The sequence below is a fragment of the Sinocyclocheilus anshuiensis genome, unplaced genomic scaffold (assembly GCF_001515605.1).
Source record: "Sinocyclocheilus anshuiensis isolate Anshui unplaced genomic scaffold, SAMN03320099.WGS_v1.1 scaffold976, whole genome shotgun sequence".
NCBI lineage: Eukaryota > Metazoa > Chordata > Actinopteri > Cypriniformes > Cyprinidae > Sinocyclocheilus > Sinocyclocheilus anshuiensis.
Genome location: NW_015552538.1, coordinates 805,634 through 828,463, shown reverse-complemented (window position 1 = coordinate 828,463; position 22,830 = coordinate 805,634). Strand labels below are relative to the sequence as shown.

Sequence of the window (22,830 nt, the reverse complement as noted above, 5' to 3'; positions counted from 1 at the left end):
CCTTTAAGACCAAGACAAATTATTCAATTACAGACCACATTTTGGCAACAAAATGCTTCTATATAAATTTATAATACTGCCTAACTTCTGAAGGCACTAGTGCAGATACTGCCCTTATTATTACAAAAAAAAATCCACAAAGACGGGACATGAATTCATCTAGTTTATTTCAAATAATTTTGCCATTTCACCATGTTCATACCACCTTTAGATATTTTCCAGGACATTTCCTACGTACATAATAGACTTAAACATTCTGCAGAAAATACAAAGAGTGTAGTCTCATATTTCATAGTTTAGTTTTTTCCAAGGTAGAATATGAAGTGCTAAAATGTTTCATTTTGTGTGGTGGAAAAAAAACAGCTCAAAGTGTCCCAGTGCAACACAAAATATACACTTATATACACACACATAAATCATTTGGGGGATGTGAAGAATTTCTTTTTCCCTGGTTCATTTTTTGGTTTGCTTCTAGAAAGACAAACAATGGTTATGAAAACACGCTATACGAACATGCTCAAGACCAATACAATGCAGGATAGTAGCTTACGGGTTATTGAAAGTGCCACCAAAGTGCTTGATCCGACCCTTTATTGAGCCACCGGATGTAGTTTTAGAGTATTTACTCAACTCAGGAGAGGTCAGAGGTTTGAATATCTTATCAGTTCCTACAAATTAAGAAACAAAAGTTAAAGAATCCTGGCAAAATATAGTCTACAAACTGAAAAAAATACAACTACATTTAAGATTTTAAAGTTATTTTAGACCATAAAAACGGCATTAAAATAGACAATAAGTGGGCAGTGGAACTTTAACCAGCCAGTATATATATATATATAAGGACGACAACTATAACAATCATGATTTAGTTAAAGAAATGCTGTAAATGTTAAAGAATAGCAGAGTCCACACCATGACTAAAACGATAACGGGACAAAATAACGATATTGTTGGAATCACTTTCACAACCATTTAACAATTGACAATCAAAATGTCAATCAAAATCCATCCTGCTTTAAAGAGCTTGAGCATTTAAAGTGGCAAACGACAGAACTGCAGTTCATGCTTATAGTAAACTGAACGTTATTTTGTGCTGGTGTGGATTATTATTTAGTTATTGTTATAATTATCATTCTTGGTGTGAACGGGCCTTAACACATGGTGGATACCCTGTACCTCTGCTAGTGCTTGGACAGACACTGCTGACATTGGAATCCACCACAAGAGGTAAGAGCGGATCCTCCTTCTCACCTAGAAGGCCTTTCCAGAAATCTGAGGGGAAGGACAAAAACCGAGCAACTACCTGTTGCAAAGAAGTTAGAAGAGGTTTATTTCTTGAAACAAAGCATAAATACACAAGAAATGCATCATCACATTGAGATTTTCTTGCAACTTACTTTGGGTTGGGTGTTTGTGTCTCTCATAATGGTCATGGGAGAAGGTTCTAGCAACCCGTGACCAATGACAGTGGGCCCAAACACTCTGGATAAGTTATTCTGATCCATCTGACACGTCGGACTCTGCATTACTCTGAGAAAGAACATAAATGTGGTTGCAAAATACTTAAACAAGTATACAAAGTCAGAGTTGCAGAAATGTCTAAATCAGAGCAATTTACCTCTGCAAATGCAGCATCAGGAAGGCCAGGGTGTCTTTGTTCGGCTGCGGCAACTCTTTGATAGTCTTTATTAAGGTTTCTACGCTCTTGTATTCATCAGCCATCTCTGCGAGTGAAAAAATGACTATTTTGTCAGAGCCAGCCACAGTATCGGATTCAATTACGCTCCATTGCCAGAGCAATATATCAGGTGAATTAATCCCTTTATCAACTTTTCTAACTTTAAGGATATCAGGTTTCACGGAGCAGGTACATAAACACCTGTAGCAGCATTTGCAGACTTTCTCTCATTTACATGCTACAGCCATTCTTGGCCAAGGAAATTAGACAATATGGCTCTCCCCATGACATCCAATCCAATTTATAATTTAAAAGGGAGGTACTTTACCCTGGAGTCATCCTGAATCTATGAGGGCTAGAAAGAAAAAAAAAACTCCATAGTAATAGCAGAAGCACCCTGACTGCTTACCCTACATTCAGCAGCGGCGAATGAAATTAAAATGCTGAAAAAGACAAGTGCTGGTTTGGTAGATAACGTTCGACATTGATTGTTTCCGAGTCATCAGGGACTTGTCAACTATATCACAAGTAATGGGAAATAACCATCCGCCCTAAATGAATGAGGGTAGCATACGTCCTCATGCCTCCGGCATACCCAAGCACCAGACGCTTGTTATAGAATCCACCCTCTGCAAAATTGCCACCATTTTAATTTATTTAATACATGAGTTTCATAATTTGAGTTGAATTACTGAAATAAATTAACTTTTCCACGACATTCTAATTTATTGAGATGCACCTGTAAATATTAAATTATAATATTTAACCATACATATTTTCCCTCAAAAGCTCAAATGTTTGGGGTAAGATTTGTTTTAAAAGGATGCATTAAATTGATTAAACATGACAGTGAAGACATTTATAATGTTACATAAGATAACTATTTCAAATAAATGCCATTCAGACTTCTGAAAACGTATTACACTTCTCACAAAATTTGAAAACAGCACAACCGTTTTTATCCATAAGAAATGTTTCTTGAGCAGAGAATCAGCATATTAGAATGATTTCTGAAGGATCATGTGACACTAAAGACTGGATTAATAACTGCTGAAAATTCAGCTTTGGCATCAAAGGAATAAATTACATTTTAAATATATTCAAATACAAAACAATTATTTTAAATTGTGATAATATTGACCAATATTACTGCTTTTACTGTATTTTTGATCAACTAAAAGCAGCCTTGTTGAGCATAAGAAATTAAAAAAAAAAAATTTGAACTGTAGTGTATATTTAAAATTAAAACCAAAACCTTCTCCATAATACCCACCAGAAGCTTCCATAAAAGTTCTGTGAAGCTTAAATGTTATGAGAGGCTCCTTGAGCTTCCTCAGGAAGTCTTTGAGGAGTCCACAGACAGCATGAACCTCTTCTACTTTGTGGAGCATCAGCGGGCCTTTCCCGGACACATATTTCTCCCTCAGTTCCTTTACCAGCCGCTCTCCTCCAGGCACTCTGTAAATACCCTTCTACACACCCCAGTCAGCCATAAAACAAATGAGACACAGAGAAATTTCATATATCAACTGTATACGCTGTAAGTAGATGTTGTAATGTACTGCAATATGATAGAAAAGATTTGTTTCTTAAATCCAAATTAAGCTTAATTATACAGTGTTTCAAGCAGTGTAATTATACTTTCAGCTTGAGAAACTATCCCTGTGTTGGTGTATTATTGAGTAAAAACACCTCTTCAAGTCCTCTTCTCTCAATCTCATGAACACACTGAACAATCAGAGAGGGAATCCTTGGACGTGTGGAGGGGGCAAAGCTCTCTAAAGTCTCCTATAAGAGGGAAACAAACAGAACTTTTGAACATGGCATCTCTACATAAGGATGTGTATGTGCACTGTGCATTATGAAGGGTGAATACCTCATTGGGCTGGGCTGAGCCATGAGCATTAGGACTGCATCTCTCCACACATAGTTGTTTACACTCAGGATGGCTCACCACTCGACAGTCTCTGCATTTTATGGCCAACTTCCCAAAGCGAATCCTCTTCCCACATGGCACGCATGTCTCTGGACGAATTACCTAGAAAACATAAACCGCTGACCCAGCAGTCATACAGACCAGTCTACACCTAGTATTTATTATTATTTTTTTTTTTAAAGTTAAGATTTGATTTTTAATAAACATTTTTATTTTACATGTTTTTTCCCTCTGATTCGCACAATGAAATATGCTGCACAAACTGTTAAAGGGATAGTTCACCCAAAACTGAAAATTCTGTCATTAATTACTCGCCCTCATTTCGCTTCAAACCCACAAGACCTTTGTTCATCTTCAGATCACAAATCAAGATATTTTTGATTAAATCCAAGAGCTTTCTGACCCTGCATAGACAGCAAAGTAACTAACATGTTCAAGGCCCAGAAAGGTAGTAAGGACATTATTAAAATAGTCCATGTGACATCAGCGGTTCAACCGTAATTTTATGAAGCTACGAGAAAACTTTGTGCGCAAAGAAAACATAAGTAAGACTTTATTCAACAATTCTTCTCTTCAGTGTCAGTTTCTGCCATGACACAAGCGCTCGACACGTGTCTTACGGGTTTGGAACAATATGAGGATGAGTAATTAATGACAATTTTAATTTTTGGGTGAACCATCCCTTTAAGGTCAGACACCTTGTTAAAAATTTAAACTTTGACCACTTATTAACAATTGTAAACCAGAAACAGCATATTTGGCAGACTTTCCTTATATTGCACTTTATAACTTCATTTTTCCACTTTATTATATACAGAAATAACAGCATGGTGCACACTGAATAGGCTGAGGAGGTTCTGAAACTGTTATGTATTATACATTTACATGTTATGTTAACGTCATGTTAAATAATGTATAATATAACATGTTAAACAATATATAATATAATATAATATATGAATCTTTATATTACATTGATCCTTTTCACAGACTGAAAGTTTTACTATATATTTTTCAATGTTTTCATATTTTATTTTATATACACTTATAACTTTATACTTTGTGTTATATCACCTTGATGTAAAATGACAAAAAACTGGTTATGGCTGCCGCATGAGTGTTTCTAATAAATAATGGCTAAAGGAATTAACACATATTTGACAGATTTCTTTTTTTTTTTTTTTGCTCTTTTCTAAAGTCACAGAAATTCTATCATGGATTTTTTTCTTTTCCTTTTGGAAAAAAATGGGTAGGCCTATATAAAATTTATGTTTGTTGTGGTTTTCGTCCACCACTATCAAGTTTACCCAACTATGATAATTTCAGCTTCTGAGAACCCTGGGAATGTGAAAAATGTCTCTAATATTACATCATATTATATATATATAAAAAAAAAAAAAGAAATCAAGTAAATGTTTGCTTGATGACTCATGAAACTGATGTTAAAACCAGATGTGAAAGCCTCACAATATGTTGAGAAGTACTACTGAACAGCCTCCTACTGTTTTTTGCTGGAAAACATGCTGCAAAGTCTTATCCACGGTGGGCATGAGGTCCTGAGGGACGGCTGGCTCCGGGGCGCTCACCTCCATTTCAACGACCGTTTCAGCCTCTGTGACTTCACTGTGTGCCCACACAGACGTTTGTTCTGTATGAAGGACTCTAGTTAGTTTGAGAAGGTTAGAATGCATCATTGAAAGTGGCGCCTTTGAGTCTTATTTACCATCAACAGACGGAAAATGTTCATTTCTGAGAGCCCTGGACTGATATTCTGGAGTCTCCTGGGTGATGTCTATTACCATGTGAATCTGACCTCTAGTCTCTGGGGTAGTGACAGACGCCTTCAGAACCGTCGTCTCGATTTCCTAAGCACATACACAGACAAACACACACTAAAAATCCATTTGAAGCCAATCATTCTTTCTGCCGAAATGGAAGACCCTTAGAGTAGCATAACAATTGGTTATCTAGCTCGTGTCCACATTCCTGGACAAATGTAGTTTCTCAAAGTGCCAAATTGCTTTGCTTCTCTCTTAGTGATCAGTGCCAGCTGAGTGGGAGTGATATGAGTCCCATGGAGGGAGACAGACAGGACACGGTCCACTGCTGTTCTCATCCGAGCAGTGTGGCGGTGGGTGTCAGATGGGGGACTGATGAACGAACGAGCTGATGAGAAACGACACCAGACTAACCTAAAGAGGGAATATGATCCCACTACTAATATGAAGAGTGTACATTTCACAAGATATACCTCACACTTTTTAACTGTGTGTTACAGTCCTCACTGATATCTTAGCTAGGAGAAGCTGTTCCATTAAATGCTAAGTGATATTTTATGATTAATGAAGATTTTAAACACTATACTGACTGTGAAATTAATATGGTGCCTTAACTTAAAAGTTACAAATGATGCATGGTGGAATCAAATATTCAAGATTCAGATCATTTCTCATTAAAATGTTTCACTTTTGGTGGATTTGTTTTTACCGAAATGGTTAAAACAATTGAAATAAGAAAAATAAAGAGTAGATTTAATAAGCTTCTACCAACCTTCTCCAGAGGTCTAGCCCCCAGTAGATCTCCTGAACTCCCGCTTACTCTTCCTCGTTTTTGAATCGGCGGACCAACACTTGGGCCCATTGATGAACGCTAAAAACAAGCAGTGTGACACATTAAGGACAAAACTACAATATATACCAACACTTAACAACAGACATCATGTTGTGTCTTTTATAACTTGAGAAACCTGAAAAAGGAATGGGAAGATTTAGTGTGCTATAAATATAATATATTATAATATAATATTTTATTATATAATCTAATAATTCATAATATGTGACCCTGAACCACAAAATCTGTCATAAGTAGCTTGGGTATATTTTTAGCAATAGCCAAAAAAACATTGTATGGGTCAAAATGATCGATTTTTCTTTTATGCCAAAAATCATTAGGATATTAAATAAAGATCATGTTCCATGAAGATATTTTGTAAATTTCCTACTGTAAATATATCAAAACTTAATTTTTGATTAGTAATATGCATTGCTAAGAACTTAATTTGGACAACTTTAAAGGCGATTTTCTTTGTAACCTCAGATTCCAGATTTTCAAATAGTTGAATCTCGGCCAAATATTGTCCTATCCTAACAAACCATACATCAATGGAAAGCTTATTTATTCAGCTTTCGGATAATAAATCTCAGTTTCAAAAAATTGACCCTTATGACTGATTTTGTGGTCCAAGATGTGAAAGCCTCACAATATGTTGAGAAGTACTACTGAACAGCCTCCTACTGTTTTTTGCTGGAAAACATGCTGCAAAGTCTTATCCACGGTGGGCATGAGGTCCTGAGGGACGGCTGGCTCCGGGGCGCTCACCTCCATTTCAACGACCGTTTCAGCCTCTGTGACTTCACTGTGTGCCCACACAGACGTTTGTTCTGTATGAAGGACTCTAGTTAGTTTGAGAAGGTTAGAATGCATCATTGAAAGTGGCGCCTTTGAGTCTTATTTACCATCAACAGACGGAAAATGTTCATTTCTGAGAGCCCTGGACTGATATTCTGGAGTCTCCTGGGTGATGTCTATTACCATGTGAATCTGACCTCTAGTCTCTGGGGTAGTGACAGACGCCTTCAGAACCGTCGTCTCGATTTCCTAAGCACATACACAGACAAACACACACTAAAAATCCATTTGAAGCCAATCATTCTTTCTGCCGAAATGGAAGACCCTTAGAGTAGCATAACAATTGGTTATCTAGCTCGTGTCCACATTCCTGGACAAATGTAGTTTCTCAAAGTGCCAAATTGCTTTGCTTCTCTCTTAGTGATCAGTGCCAGCTGAGTGGGAGTGATATGAGTCCCATGGAGGGAGACAGACAGGACACGGTCCACTGCTGTTCTCATCCGAGCAGTGTGGCGGTGGGTGTCAGATGGGGGACTGATGAACGAACGAGCTGATGAGAAACGACACCAGACTAACCTAAAGAGGGAATATGATCCCACTACTAATATGAAGAGTGTACATTTCACAAGATATACCTCACACTTTTTAACTGTGTGTTACAGTCCTCACTGATATCTTAGCTAGGAGAAGCTGTTCCATTAAATGCTAAGTGATATTTTATGATTAATGAAGATTTTAAACACTATACTGACTGTGAAATTAATATGGTGCCTTAACTTAAAAGTTACAAATGATGCATGGTGGAATCAAATATTCAAGATTCAGATCATTTCTCATTAAAATGTTTCACTTTTGGTGGATTTGTTTTTACCGAAATGGTTAAAACAATTGAAATAAGAAAAATAAAGAGTAGATTTAATAAGCTTCTACCAACCTTCTCCAGAGGTCTAGCCCCCAGTAGATCTCCTGAACTCCCGCTTACTCTTCCTCGTTTTTGAATCGGCGGACCAACACTTGGGCCCATTGATGAACGCTAAAAACAAGCAGTGTGACACATTAAGGACAAAACTACAATATATACCAACACTTAACAACAGACATCATGTTGTGTCTTTTATAACTTGAGAAACCTGAAAAAGGAATGGGAAGATTTAGTGTGCTATAAATATAATATATTATAATATAATATTTTATTATATAATCTAATAATTCATAATATGTGACCCTGAACCACAAAATCTGTCATAAGTAGCTTGGGTATATTTTTAGCAATAGCCAAAAAAACATTGTATGGGTCAAAATGATCGATTTTTCTTTTATGCCAAAAATCATTAGGATATTAAATAAAGATCATGTTCCATGAAGATATTTTGTAAATTTCCTACTGTAAATATATCAAAACTTAATTTTTGATTAGTAATATGCATTGCTAAGAACTTAATTTGGACAACTTTAAAGGCGATTTTCTTTGCAACCTCAGATTCCAGATTTTCAAATAGTTGAATCTCGGCCAAATATTGTCCTATCCTAACAAACCATACATCAATGGAAAGCTTATTTATTCAGCTTTCGGATAATAAATCTCAGTTTCAAAAAATTGACCCTTATGACTGATTTTGTGGTCCAGGGTCACATATATGTTAATTCAGAATATATTTAAAATGACACAAATCTACTTATTTAAATAGTATGATTGAATTAGTGCAGAACCTTAAATATTTAATTAATTTTATGTTAGAACCTTTGTTTTTGCTACTTTAGACTAGATTTGGAATCCTAGCCTTTTCATTTATTCCATATATTTCCACTTTTTAAAGTAAAAAATGTGTACTTTTATTCAGAAAAAAAGCATTAAATGGATCTATTCAAAGAATCCTGAAAAAAATGCATCACAGTTTACACACAAAAAATATTAAGCATTGCAATTGTTTTAAACATTGAAAATAAATAAATAAATAAATAAATAAATAAATATTCTTGAACACTAAATCAGCATATTAGAATGATTTCTGAAGGCTGTGGGTATGTGAATGAATACTGGAGTAATGGCTGTTGATAATTCAGCTTTGTCATAGCAGGAATAAATTACTTTTTAAAATATATTAAAATAGAAAACATTATTTTAAATTGTAGTAATAGTTCAATATGTAATAATATTTCAACAATAAATACAATATGAAAGCAAAACAGTAATTATCTAGATTAACTGGCAGCACTTAACTCTTCTCTCACGAGCTCTTGACTTGAGAGGCTTAACAAACGCGGTGTTGTCCAAGTCCTAGAAATCATACCAGCGAAATAATTTTCAGAAACAATTGTTTTGATCTTTTCAGGTGATTTTTATGCACACGGCTTTTTCTTGGGTCTGACAATAATCCTACAGCATGAATAAAAATGATACTAAATATGATACTCCACCAAATCATCATCCGTTCTGTCATAACTAATGTCAGAGTGTGACAGAAAGGAGGACTCATCAATCACTGATAACCTGATATAAAGAAACAAGATGGAAAACAGCATTGGGAAAGGGGAGAAACTCCAAACTGAGAACTATATAAAGTCCGTGTCGATCGCTGAGGTACCGTTTTCCTCTGTGCTGTGGGACACTGGCTCCTTTGTGACTGAAGCTGGTCAGCATTGACCTCTGCTCATCATTGAGACAAGCACTTGACTTGCTGTCATGCACCAGTATGTCACATATCAACTGCATCTGCCGCTCCTGTCAAATGAATTAATGAGCGAAAAAGATACAATAAGTATCCTTAATAAACTCGCACAACAATGGGCAATAAATCACAGAGAACTTCTGTTTTATGAACTCTCTATGCACATTAGCACATGAGTCATGACCGCCCACATCCACATGGCCCTGTACTCAATGACGCCCTCCACCAAGTCTATGTTAGTCATGTTATGTCGCACTGACCAAACTGACAAAGTTTTCCTTGTTGGCTTCAACTTCAACATTTACATACAAGTCTCAAGGTGCAGTAGCTAAACAGCACATTTAATTTAATTCAAGAGGGTGAAAAACAGTAAATAATAATAATAAAAAAATAATTATTAATAATAATAATAATAATAATAATGTGGTACAAACACAAATCTAGCTTCTTTACATTACTGCACAAGTGATACGATATATTTTCAATTCTTAACTAACCAGGCACTGGTAGTCGGCTTCAGCTTTGTAGCGTTTCTTGATCTCCACATCCAACTGGTTCCGAGCATGTTTGAGTTTGACCTCCAGAGCAGCTCGAGCCACATCAGATTTTACCAGGAGCTCCTTCTGTTTTTTCAGCTCCAGCTCTGCATGAAGCCATTTCTTCCGGGCAGCTTCAAAGTTCCTCACCACCTCAATGAACTCTTGTAGATAAAAGACAACTGGTGAGATTTCAATATGGCAAAATATATATATACAGATCAAAGAACGACTATCAAGACAAAACATGCTTTCTGAAAGCAGTAGTTTTTTATAATTCTAGCACAAAGATATGAAGCGGTTACAGTTCAACAATAAGAAATGGGTAATTTGTGGTAATCAAATAACCACTTGCGCATTTTCCCTCAGAAGTAAAAATGTAACAAAAAAAAAGTATTCCTGTCTTTTAAAAGCTCTGTTGAAACAATACACTCAACACTTTTCAGATGTCTAAATGATCCCTTATGTTACACTGAAATTGACTTGACTTCCCTTCTTTTTAACGTCCATATAAAAATAACAGTCATTTCAAATGATTTTATTTTACCTTCAGTGATTTTAATATAGTCCTGCATTGGACTGAACATCCACCCATCAAGAAATATTATTAAAGCATCTGTTTTTATCATAGAGTGGGCATACAGTTTTCAGGGGGTGATTACTATCCAGAATAGTAATGTTTTGGGTTTGGGTCAAGAAAGATGGAGACTAATTTCACCTCAGCAAAAGTACATTTTGTTTTGGGGTTTTAAAGAACACAAGAGAAAAAACCTGGATAAGTTGGTATTTAAACTCCTTGCTCAGTGCAACATACAAACCAGTGCTACAGCAAATAGAGAACAGCATGCCAAAACTCCACATATAATACATCTTAAAAAACAGCCATCTGCACACAACACAACATGGTGGAGACCCATTATGTTTAGAAAAAAATACTATACAATAATAAGAATAATAAGAAGAACATAACAAATAACAGGTGTTTTTGTTTTTGTTTTTTTTGGAGCTCAGGGTCAGAGATATACTAAATGTACATTTGAAAAAATAAAATAACGTCCTATAATATCTTACCGAGCTCAGAGTTAGACGCTTCTTCAATAGCAAGCCTTTGCAGACACAGACTGAGGACTTCTCGTATAAACTGATCCCCCATGGTCGCGTCAGCAGGTGATCCGAGGATCCGCATCAAACTCAAACAAGCCGCTTTAAATGCGTCACGTGAGTGTAATGTTGCGGGTCACATGGATTTCAGGCGGTTCTGGAACTTGTGTTTGGACGGAATATGGTCCCAGAAGTGCAGCAACAATCGAAATAAGTATTTTTCGAAGCGGGGGTAAGAGCTTTCAATTCACTGAAGATGTTTTGAAAATGTCATTACATCCGCCATATTTGGCGTCGCACCTGCTAATACTGTTATATGTATTATTTATTTATTATTATTTTTAATACAGTTAATATCAGGGCTAGTTTCAGTAGTACAGACCAATAGCCTACCCTGAATGGTAATCTTGACTAGCCTACACGATTTGAGTAGATACATGGCACTGTGGAAAATGGTGTTTGTTTGTTTATTACTTTAGATAACCTTAGTCATTTCAGTTTAAGTAATTTGATTTAGTTAAACTCAAATCTTCATCTAAAGTAAACAACTAAAACAACAAAAAAATGTCATGGCATCTTTATATAATAAAGTTAATATTAATCATCTTTGGTCTACATGCCAGTTAATAAAACAAAATGAAAATAAAGTACTTTTACAGATGTTTTTTTTATACCTAATTTAAGCTAAATTTGAAAAAGAACAAAAAAAAAAACCGTGTTTGAAATAAGAGTAGATACTCTTATCTCACCCTAAACCAAACCCGTCTCCAGTTCATTCAAGATTTTTCTCGGCCCTGATCCGTTGTAGTCAGTAGAGGGCAGTCGAGGCATTTTGTGTTGAGCAAGGATTGTACCTTCACTATATGGGGCTGTGTGAGTTTGCCAGTGATTAGGGTGGTGTTTGAGCAAAGCTTTGTTGTGTTTGCTTGACTCAACGCTGTTCACAAGAAAATAAGCTTCTCTGTGTTATCATGCTCTATTACACAAATAATGGGTTCTGCTGCTACTGGAGTCACTTTAATTTAGCACCCAAAAATCTTATTACAGTCATTTTTAACATGGCTTCTTTGAGCATAGGAGATCAAGAGCGGCAGCGTTTGGAGAGACTGAATTCAATTTTGTTGGAAATAAAAGACTTGCAACACCAGGTCTTTTTCATTGTTGGAAGTTTAACTGGCTTGCGAGTCCTTGGTCACTGCATGTGAAATATTGCATTTGAATTTTAGTGCTATCTTTAGTGCTGTCATGGGTTTCAAATGTCGTCCTTTGCATAGCAATAGATGCAGTGGTGTTGCTCGGTCCTGATGGTAAACATTTCAGTTTAGCAGTGTTGCAATGGACCAGATCGATCTGTTTTCTTATTCTTCTTATTATCTAATATTTAATTTGTTTAAATTGTAATAATTGTATGATAAACCTGTGGCTCTACTTCTAATCATACTTAAACCAATATTGTTTTGGTTATTAATTTTGCATGAGCTGTACCAATATAGTTTTTTCTTGTTACATTGTATAAATTTAGGGTTAATATTAAGGGGTTATATAAAATAAAGGATAATATTTAAATTTCAACACCATATATTTAAATTTTCTACTAAAATGGGCAAAGGCGCCTCATATTGGCCTATATTCACTCTTTGCCTTTGCAACCCACTGTTTGCAATGAGTTTAGAAATTGAGTTTTCCTCCCTAAATTAAAGCCCCTTCTTACGGTGACATTGATAAAAATGTAATTGTGATTGCGTGTGCTGCGTGGAATGCAAAATCTGTTTTTATCTAAGGCAGCTGGGATATTTGCATTGTTTAGAACCCACAAAATAATCAGTTTCTGATGGCAAATGCACATTTGCTTTTGCAAGCGAGTGTTGCGTTAATCTTGGGAAAACATGCATTTATAAAAGAACCTAATTTGTTTCATAAATAGACATGGCATGCAGTTCTTCTCTGATTAATATTTTTTATCTGACATCATTATATAAAATATAAGATATCCTGAACATTTTTAAAACATTGCTTATTTTTTGTGAATATTTTATTACAGATTAGTTTGTAATTAACGTTTAGTCATGAATTAATCACCCCAGAGTATAATTTATAAACCAAAATCTTTTAAATACACTTTATCCTTGTACTCCTCTCTTTTTTCTGAAAGATGTAGGCTAAGTTATGTTAATTCGACTGGGACTCTACAGCATAGAACAAATAGATTTCAGAAGCTCTGTACATAAACATTAAAAAAGCAATTTATTGTCTGTTGCTTAATATTAATGTTTGCTTTACAGTGCATTGGCTCATTAGGAAACTTATTGCCTTTGGCTGAGTATATACACAGCTCAGCAGATGAGATGCTAATCTGAGGACCAGAGATGAATGTGTTTGATACTAGTCCCTATTTAGTTAACACGGTTTTACTGAACTATGGAAGCATATAGGTAGTGAAATTCAATTTAAAATGCAATATGCAAAATGGCAATGCAATATTCAAAATGTCAATATATTTCTGTATTTAAATTTACATTTTCCATTACCCATACGTGCAAAGTTTGTTGCAAAAGGAAAATTAAAATGAAATTATATAATTTACATTTGCCATTTCCAACAGTAGTCTTAATATGTAAATTGCATGCAAATTTGAACGCTTTATAAGTTGCGAAATGAAAATGAAAATGTATAACACAAATTGATTTGATATGTGTAACATGTTCAAGCAGAAATGGTAGCAAAATGATCATTTAAATGCTATTTGTCCTAAATGCATTTAGACTAACAGTTAGAACACTTAGGATTGCATTTTCATCATGACGCCGTGGGATATTTGTAGCAAAATTCAATTTGAAAATGCATTCCGAGCTGACCACACCCACCCTCCGTCAATCATTGCTTCAAGGCAGGGATTGGCGGAAGCGTGTAATGCATTTTCAAATTGAATTTTGCTACACATATCCCACGGCGTCGTGATGAAAATGCAATCCTAAGTGTTCTAACTGTTAGTCTAAATGCATTTAGGACAAATAGCATTTAAATGATCATTTTGCTACCATTTCTGCTTGAACATGTTACACATATCAAATCAATTTGTTATACATTTTCATTTTCATTTCGCAACTTACATATTAAGACTACTGTTGGAAATGGCAAATGTAAATTATATAATTTAATTTTCATTTTACTTTTGCACCAAACTTTGCACGTATGGGTAATGGAAAAATAAAATTTAAATACAGAAATACAATGCCATTTTGAATATTGCATTGCCATTTTGCATATTGCATTTTAAATTGAATTTCGCTACCTATATGCTTCCATACTGAACGAGCCATTTGTCTCTCTAAGTATTTACCCAAAACCCAGAGAAGCGTTCATTCTGAGATCAAGTCTTGATCTGTTCATCCTTTTTATGTGAGATCTGCTGTCCGTGAATATAAAAGTGAAGATGAAGGATGTGTGGTGCTTCGTGCTTGTATAAGCACAGACTGTCACATAAAAGCTGTTGGGACGTTGTAGTCCTCCCCTAAGCTTGCAGGGTCAAATTTGATCTGCTTCATGTCCTGAACCCAGTAATTCCTTCCTAACTGACCTGTGTAGTAAAAGAGAAAGCAACCGAAAGCAAAAGCCCAGCACAAGCAAATGAAAGCAGTCTACATGTATTCAGATCCTGACTTGAGCTTTGACCTCTTTGTGCCAGAATGCAGTGATATATTCGGAAGTGATCTCAGTAATGAGCTTTCAGCCTGTAGACTGTTTTTCAGTTCAGTGAATCCAAACTTTCAGTCTGGTACCCCTGACCACCTCGTCTCTCTCACCACAGCACTCATGGTTCATTTAAACAAGTGTGACTTCAAGTCAAAAGCATACTAGAAATAAATATGAATGCAGAGCTGGGACTCCCCTGTGCTCTGCGTTACTATACCAGTCATGAGCAAACCATAACAGGACCAAAATATAAAATAAAAATGAAAAAGAATAAAATGAGTATGCTGTTCTCTTATGGTTTGATTATTAAATTAATAAAATATGATATGCATTTATTTGTTTGTTTGCTTTGGCTAATAATACAAGGACAAAATCTATTTTTAGCAGGACTACAGGACAAGACTGAATAAAAAAATAAGCTACCCTCTTATGGTTTGCTAAATAAATAAATATTTATTCATTATTATTATTATTATTAGTAGTAGTAGTAGTAGTAGCAACAGCAGAAACGGCAAACTGTAACAAGACAGAATCCTATCTGTATCCAATTAATTTATGTAATGTAAGTATATGCCTGTGTATATTAATTTATTTTATGGTTTATTTCACGCCTATTGTGTTGAAATGAACAAAATGTAAATTAGGCTATGTCAATGAAGTCACCTATTTTCTGGTAAGAAACGAAATTAAAAGACCAAATATAGGCCCTTCCTTCCATAGTGGCAGTGTGCACTTAGCTGCTGACAAAACCCGAAATTATGCTCCTAGGGAAAGAAAAATAACCTCTGGGGACTCCGATATATAAAAACATTAATAAAGAAATAAATAAGTAAATGCGCCTCATCCAAAGCTGTTACTGAAACTGTCAAAACAAAAAAGCCTCAAACTAATATACATAGCTGAAGTTGCTAGTTGAATTCTCATAATAATCTGTTTGTGAAATTGTTCCCTGAATGTATTCTAATACCCTTGTGAGCATTGATTTCTGCGCCAGGTACAGTACATCTGTGAAGTTCTTATGAGGTGAGCATGTAATAAACAAGGAATATGCATGCATGACTTCCCCAACTCCACCGGGACCCATTATCAGCACCGCTGATGCAGGAAATAGATTGAATGCTGAAAATAATACCCTTGAATAATTAATCAGATGGCTTTTAAAGCACACGGACAGAAAGCAGCTGTCACAGCATGTGAGTACTAAACTAAGTTCTCATTCACACACAAGTTTACATTAAAACACACTTGAGTAACAAAAAACAGTCGGTTATGTTTGTGAAGGTAAACATCTGGGATTGAAGTAAAGGCTGCAATATAACAAAGAGTGAAAAATTGAAGGGGGTCTGAATACTTTCCGTACCCACTGTATATTCTTTATAAAAGTTAAGATAAGGCTTAGATAAAAAAAGAAGGCTTTTTGTAAGAAATAGTAATAATCATTTTGTTGATTTTATGTTTGTATATATGTGTGTATGTAATAATTACAAATATATTTTATTGTATTATTATTATTCTTTTGATTATCTCTGATTTGATTTTTAAAGTAGAAATTGAGGTATTTAAAAAAAAAAATCCAAGCAAAGCTGCCATCATGCTTTGTCCAATGTCTCACTAATAGAAATTAGAAAAACTTTATTTGCCAGTTCTTACATTCAGATAGATTATGAAAAGACCAACATTTGAAGTTTGACTTATCTAATTGTATATGCAGCTGTGGGCTTTACTGCAGATGAAAAGAGACAAGACAGATATGAATGATTTTAAAAGCAAAGCTGTTCCATTACTAACAATCACTCTAATGTTTCCTAAAGGTAACGTTTTGATTCTGGATCTGTTCTCAGGCTGTATAATGGCATTCTTGGCAGAGCACTGTATGTTTTGAGTTATTTGACAATGATGTGGTTCCCTATGCTTTACCACCTGAACACAGCCACCCTTTTGCTACTGTTCACTTAGACTGTCAAATGACTTTCAAGCATGAAAGGAATCTCAGGTACATCTCACTGGAGATTTTATTAGACTTTTTTTTAGATATTATTATTTATTCTAGCCAACCTCGTCCTGTTGTTCTTCTGAGATGCTTCTCCAGAGAGGAACCGTCTTGATAGCCTGAAACAAACCATGTAAAAAAACAAGTCAGAGTGTGAATAGGGAGAGAAACTCCTGTATCAGATGAATGTAAATCTTGACTGAACGGAGGACAGGTCTCTCAGTACCACATTTAGGGCTGGACAATAATTCAATATCAATATGTATCGCGATATAATTTTTTTCAATAACGGTGATATGATTTTTAAATATTTAGCAAGGATGCTTAAAATTGATCAAAAGTGATGATAAAGACATTTATAATGTTACAAAAGATTTCCATTTCAGATAAATAGTGTTCATATCGATATCGGAATTATATCGTATCGACCGAAATTAAGAAATATATCGTGATATCAATTTTGGCCATATCGTCCAGCCCTAACCACATTATTTGATTGAAGATGATGTCAGCTTTCCATGTGGCATATATTGTTTTCGTTTTAGAGTTATACAGAGTTCCCATGACTTTTGAAAATCCTTTGCACCACAGTTTTGACTCATCATTCTGCCAAGAAGTGACTGCAAAGGTGTCAAACAAAGACACGCATTTTGGTACATTTAATACAGAATACTGTACTATCAGCAGTTCATGCAGTATCTTCACAGGGTTGAAATGATGACAGAAAAGGTTGGAGTATAATATAAATCACATAATATACACGGTGGCATTTGATCCAAAAGACTTTTTGTCAATTATAGATATATTGACAATTTATTATGTATACACTACTATTCAAATGCTTGTGGATTTTTTAAAATACTTTTATTCAAGGACACATTAATTTGATCAAAAATGACAGTAAAGACATTTATAATGTTGCAAATGAATTCTGTTTCAAATAAATGCTGCTCGGTTAAACTTTCTATTTATCAAAGAATCCTGAAAACATTTTTAATGGTTTCCACAAAAATATTAAGCAGCACAACTGTTTTCAACATCAAATCAGCATTGATTTCTGATGTGACAGTGAACATGACTGCTGAACATTCAGCAATATTACTGTTACTGTATCTTTTATGCTGATGAACATTCAGCAGTATTACCGTTACTGTATTTTTATCAAAGAAATGCAGCATTGGTAAACATGGAAGAATTTCCAAAACAGTAGTGTATGTTTGTGTTCATCTTTAATTGGTTTCCTTCATAAGTGCTTCTAAATTCAGATATTACATATCTGGTAGTCCAGCCAGTAGACTGAACAGTTATACCGGTTTTCTTCTGCAATTTTTTACATTTACAGTTATTTATGTCTGTGCATGTCTAAGTGAAGTAATTCTGAAGTTAAGAGATGTCAAACTTTTGTTTTGCAGCGAGGACACAATAAGGAGACTGCATTTTTACACATTAATAGATATTAACATAAATCAGTTTGGTTTTGTGCGCACATATTTTAACAGTGTAGAATGAGAGAATTCATTATTTCATTATATTACTTTGTGCAATGAGCAAAGTACAGTAATAAATTCCAACAGTCGTCATCTCCTTTGTAGAATGATTTGCATTCTTGGGATGTTTAGCTGATATTGCAGGAAAAGTACCTCTATGAGGACTACTAAAAATAACAACGTATAGGCCAACTACTGTGGTGCTGGCTGACCACATAGTGCGTTTTGGTGGGTCATTAATGTAAACACAGTGAGTTATTTATAAACTGAATGTACAGTGCACAGACAGCAATAAAGGTCAGATGTGTAACTTGTAGCCAGATGGTGGAGGAGAGTACTTCACAGGCTTTGAGCTGCCTTTTTAGTAATGATAAAAGAAACCTTTCTGCAGCTTGCAGGAGTAAGGTTGTTTTATTGTTTGGTCTGAACCCTTTTTGATTCTACCCCTCTCTCTCTGCCCTGCAGGTCTCTTTTTAAATGTTTGTATTTCGGTACATTTGCGTCATCAGTGCGAGTGCCACCCCGAGTACTAGCGGCAGATGTTTACTGCTGTAGCCAGGTAACAACTCAGGAGGAGAAGGTGCCGAAAATGGAAAGTGGTGTTCACTTCACTTCACTCAAAATGTAGACATACACACAGAATAAAGCTTGCACGTGTCTAAAGGCACAATCCACAATGAGAAATGCTTCAGAATATGTTATATTTATTATATATTAGGGATAATGTACTTGCAGAAGGTTATCACAAAATAAATCACAATGGTGATAAGGTGTGAAGCGTAGGGGTCTTTTATTTTGCGATAACAACCAACTTAATATGCAGACTCCTACTTATTACATGGCTACTTGCCACATAAGTAAATAATTAGACACGAAATATTGATTTAAGTTAGCGCATTTAGCTCATTAAACACAAAGCTTCTGCAAAGAAAGGCTCAAAGCTGCTTGCTAGGAACTGTTTATCTGAAGAAACGAGTTAAAATATGGACCCCTTATAAGGGGTAATGTACAGTCATATCGCCATTACACAGCTTTTTCCCACATAAATAATGACAGGCACATGAAATTGATTTGAGAAGAAATGTTTTTTTCTTATAATCCATTGCAGTGTACAATTGTTCTTAAACAATTTGTCGTATTCCCAGTATTACTACTGATGTCCTTCAGTTTAATTTTACAGTAAATACAGTCAACAACTGAGGCACAACATGGCACTAGGTGTGTTTGAATGAAACGAGAGAACAAGTGCATCGGCAGTAAGATACGAAAGACATGAAAAAGCGCCGACCTCAGATACCCGGATGAGCGGTAATTATGAAGCATTGCTATTGACAACAGTCATTATCAGGGAATAACTGACCTCAGAAGGTCACAACTGACCAATCAGAACGGCATTTCAGAGAGCTGTGTAATAAAACGCGTGTCTTCGAAACTGAGTTATTTCCACAAATCAGGCCAGATTGCTTTGTACCAATAGCAGATCACATGAATGGTATTCCAGAGCAGTTCCAGCTGTTTTCATACTAACTGACGTCAAATGGAGTCTAATCTGGATCTAAAGCTTAATGTGAACACACCAAAAACTGTAGTTTGGCTCCGCCTGCATTGTGGTTGTTAGTCTGGAAGTGCCGCAGTGCTGTACTTAACTGAATGCGTTATTTTCCTCCGTCCTTTGTGTTCTGCCCTATCACACGTTGGGGATTGCAGCAGTGTAGTGCTGTCAAAGGTAAAACATAATTTTGTCACTGAAGACTGACAAAGGCCTATTAATTAGTGGAGTTTCATTAATCCAGGCAGCTAATTACCCCAGGAGCATGATTTGTGAGCGTATCTGGAGAGATAAGGAGTTAAATATGATGATAGTTCTGCTTATCCCTGCTATGGGTAATTGTAATTACTACAGTATAGTGTAAAGGGAACATTGGCAAATTGTCTCAGATTAAAAAATCATTATCGTTCTCCAATGAACATGCAGCCTGGTCTCCTGGTTTATTATGAAAACAATGTAGCAATTTGGCATAAACCGAGACAGCAGATTATAGCTAGCAATTAAGATTCATTCTTTCACGACAGCTTTTATTCGTAACTGGCATTATGTCATGGGCTGTCAACAGCGTGACAAGGGCTTCTTATGAATCTGACACAGGTATAAATGACTCTGTATCCTGGCTCTTTACCATGCTGGCTAAAAGCTCTAATTAAATGTCCTTGAATTCCTGCACTGATTCAAACATATGGGCTACATTATTCTTTCTCCTCTTTCTGTGTATTCGTAACTGGCATTATGTCATGGGCTGTCAACAGCGTGACAAGGGCTTCTTATGAATCTGACACAGGTATAAATGACTCTGTATCCTGGCTCTTTACCATGCTGGCTAAAAGCTCTAATTAAATGTCCTTGAATTCCTGCACTGACATAAAACATATGGGCTACATTATTCTTTCTCCTCTTTCTGTGGACTGTTATTCATGGCTCTTGCTCTGATCTTTCAAATATTAGTACCGTGCTGGCCTCATTCCTTTCTTTCCATTACATGTATATTTTTGGATTTGATTTGATTGTATGCGAAGTAGAAAGTGGAAATTCATCTCAATGGATTGGCCACACTGCAGAATCCACTGCAATGAAGCTGGAGTTTGTCTAAGAATGAAAGTGGGTTGGTGGAGCAGCAATTAGAATCAGCTTTGATTTTCTTTCAGGCTGCATGATGAAAGCTGGCACTTTTACACAATCATATCTCAAAGCCATTTCTGAGGTCCATGACCTGCTACTCATGTCACTGATGCAGTTACTGTAATGCAAACAAATTTGAAGCGGTTGTAGGGTAAACGTACGCTTTTATGTTTTGTATCATCTTTTCGTTCTTCTTACTTTTATTAGCATTTTGTTGTAGTTTTGCCTGCAGTTCATTTGTGGGTCTCTTTTATACTATTTAAAAAAAAAAGTTATACTTGCATATAAATGTAATATGGTGCAGCCCCCCCAAAATATTGATATTATTATATATTATACCTCTCTATAAATGTAGAAACTCTCTCCGAAATATTGTGACTCAGTGTTGATTTTAGACTAGTAGACAATAGTGGGGCAAAAATCCTTATAGACGGTTTCATCGGGCGCACGCGCCTGGCCCGAAGTTAACTACCGGTCTGTGTTTGTTTATCAGTCTGGCTATGGCACCGGCTACAAACGCAGTTAAATAGGTTGTTAAATAGGTGATGTTAAATAGGTGATGAGTAGACTGAAGTTGGGCTCAGGTGGTTGTGCTGTGGGATGTGTTTCCCATACATTTATTTATTTGTGGCGCTCGCCACAATATCAAAAATTACAGATTTTCCAAAAGGCTTCGTTGAATAAACATGAGCACGTACAGCACATTTAAAAATCATAACGAGGCGCGGGTTTTTATTTCACTGTATTTCTGAAGGAAGACTATCTTAGTCTTTGCAACTTCAGGGATCTTATCTATGCACAATCAGCTTGTAACACTCCAGAGAGAAAGGAAAACTTGAAATCGCATCATATGACCCCTTTAAAAAGACAGACAAGGAAAAAATTGCTGCCTCGGCTTGTCCACCGGGTCTAGTCAGTGTTGTCAATCTTCTGGAGAAGATTGGGATCAGTTCCACTATGTGTGCTATTCTGACTTCAGCACGGCTCCCATTAGCTGTTTACTTCACCTCAAATCATAGAGGAGAGAAGTGCGCCCACAACCGTCAAAGGATTTAGCACCTGAGAGTAAAAAAGCTGCAGCATTCTGAAACAATCACTGTTGTGAAAATGGAAGCAGATTGTGCCTGCTGTGGTCTGATTGATTTGTCTCGGACAAGGGTAAAAGAAAACTTCCTTCTGTGAAGATTTTAAAAGATGACTGATTTACGCAGCAAACATATTTTGCTTGTTATCAAAAATAATCTACTCTAAAGGGACTACTTAGCTGTTGTCATTGATTCTATTTGGAAGTCTACCGGAAGTTAAGTTAGGGCCACAAAAGCACGCATGCGCAGTAACGTTTGTTTATGTTGTTGCCGTTGAAACTGTCTATATTAACCACTTTCCTTAAAATGAGCAGATGCAAGCATTGTCTTTTATCATGTGCATTGCATACATTATACTGTTAACTTAACAAAAAAAAACAAACAAAAAAAAAAAGTTGTGTTTTACTGACTAGGCCAGGCCTATAAACTTTTTGACCTTTGATCTGCCCCAACCTAGAGTTGCCATGTTTGGCAGTGCCCAAGTATTTTAAAGGGGTCATATGATGCTTTTTTAAAGATCATTATTTTGTGTATTTGGTGTAACAGAATATGTTGACATGCTTTAATGTTAAA

The 22,830-nt window shown here is 35.7% G+C and overlaps 1 protein-coding gene and 1 long non-coding RNA gene across 3 annotated transcripts in view; one reads left to right on the top strand and one right to left on the bottom strand.

Annotated features, from left to right (window-relative positions):
* Positions 1-152: 152 nt before the first annotated feature.
* LOC107663920 (rac GTPase-activating protein 1) lies at positions 153-11,490 on the bottom strand. Its single transcript, XM_016454329.1, has 16 exons — positions 11,299-11,490; positions 10,189-10,391; positions 9,608-9,744; positions 9,441-9,513; positions 9,244-9,300; positions 7,957-8,055; positions 7,130-7,271; positions 6,909-7,054; positions 3,555-3,716; positions 3,371-3,466; positions 2,952-3,150; positions 1,619-1,724; positions 1,398-1,530; positions 1,177-1,303; positions 551-668; positions 153-471 (listed from the first exon to the last, which is right to left on the bottom strand). Exons 1-16 carry the CDS (start codon positions 11,411-11,413, stop codon positions 417-419), a joined length of 1,968 nt encoding a protein of 655 aa, XP_016309815.1. The 5' UTR covers positions 11,414-11,490; the 3' UTR covers positions 153-416.
* LOC107663922 (uncharacterized) overlaps positions 11,488-22,830 on the top strand; it is a 24,101-nt gene continuing 12,758 nt past the window's right edge. For both annotated transcript variants that reach the window (XR_001631404.1, XR_001631403.1), the window contains exon 1: positions 11,488-11,560. This is a non-coding gene — a long non-coding RNA (uncharacterized LOC107663922). The remainder of the gene's footprint in view (positions 11,561-22,830) is intronic.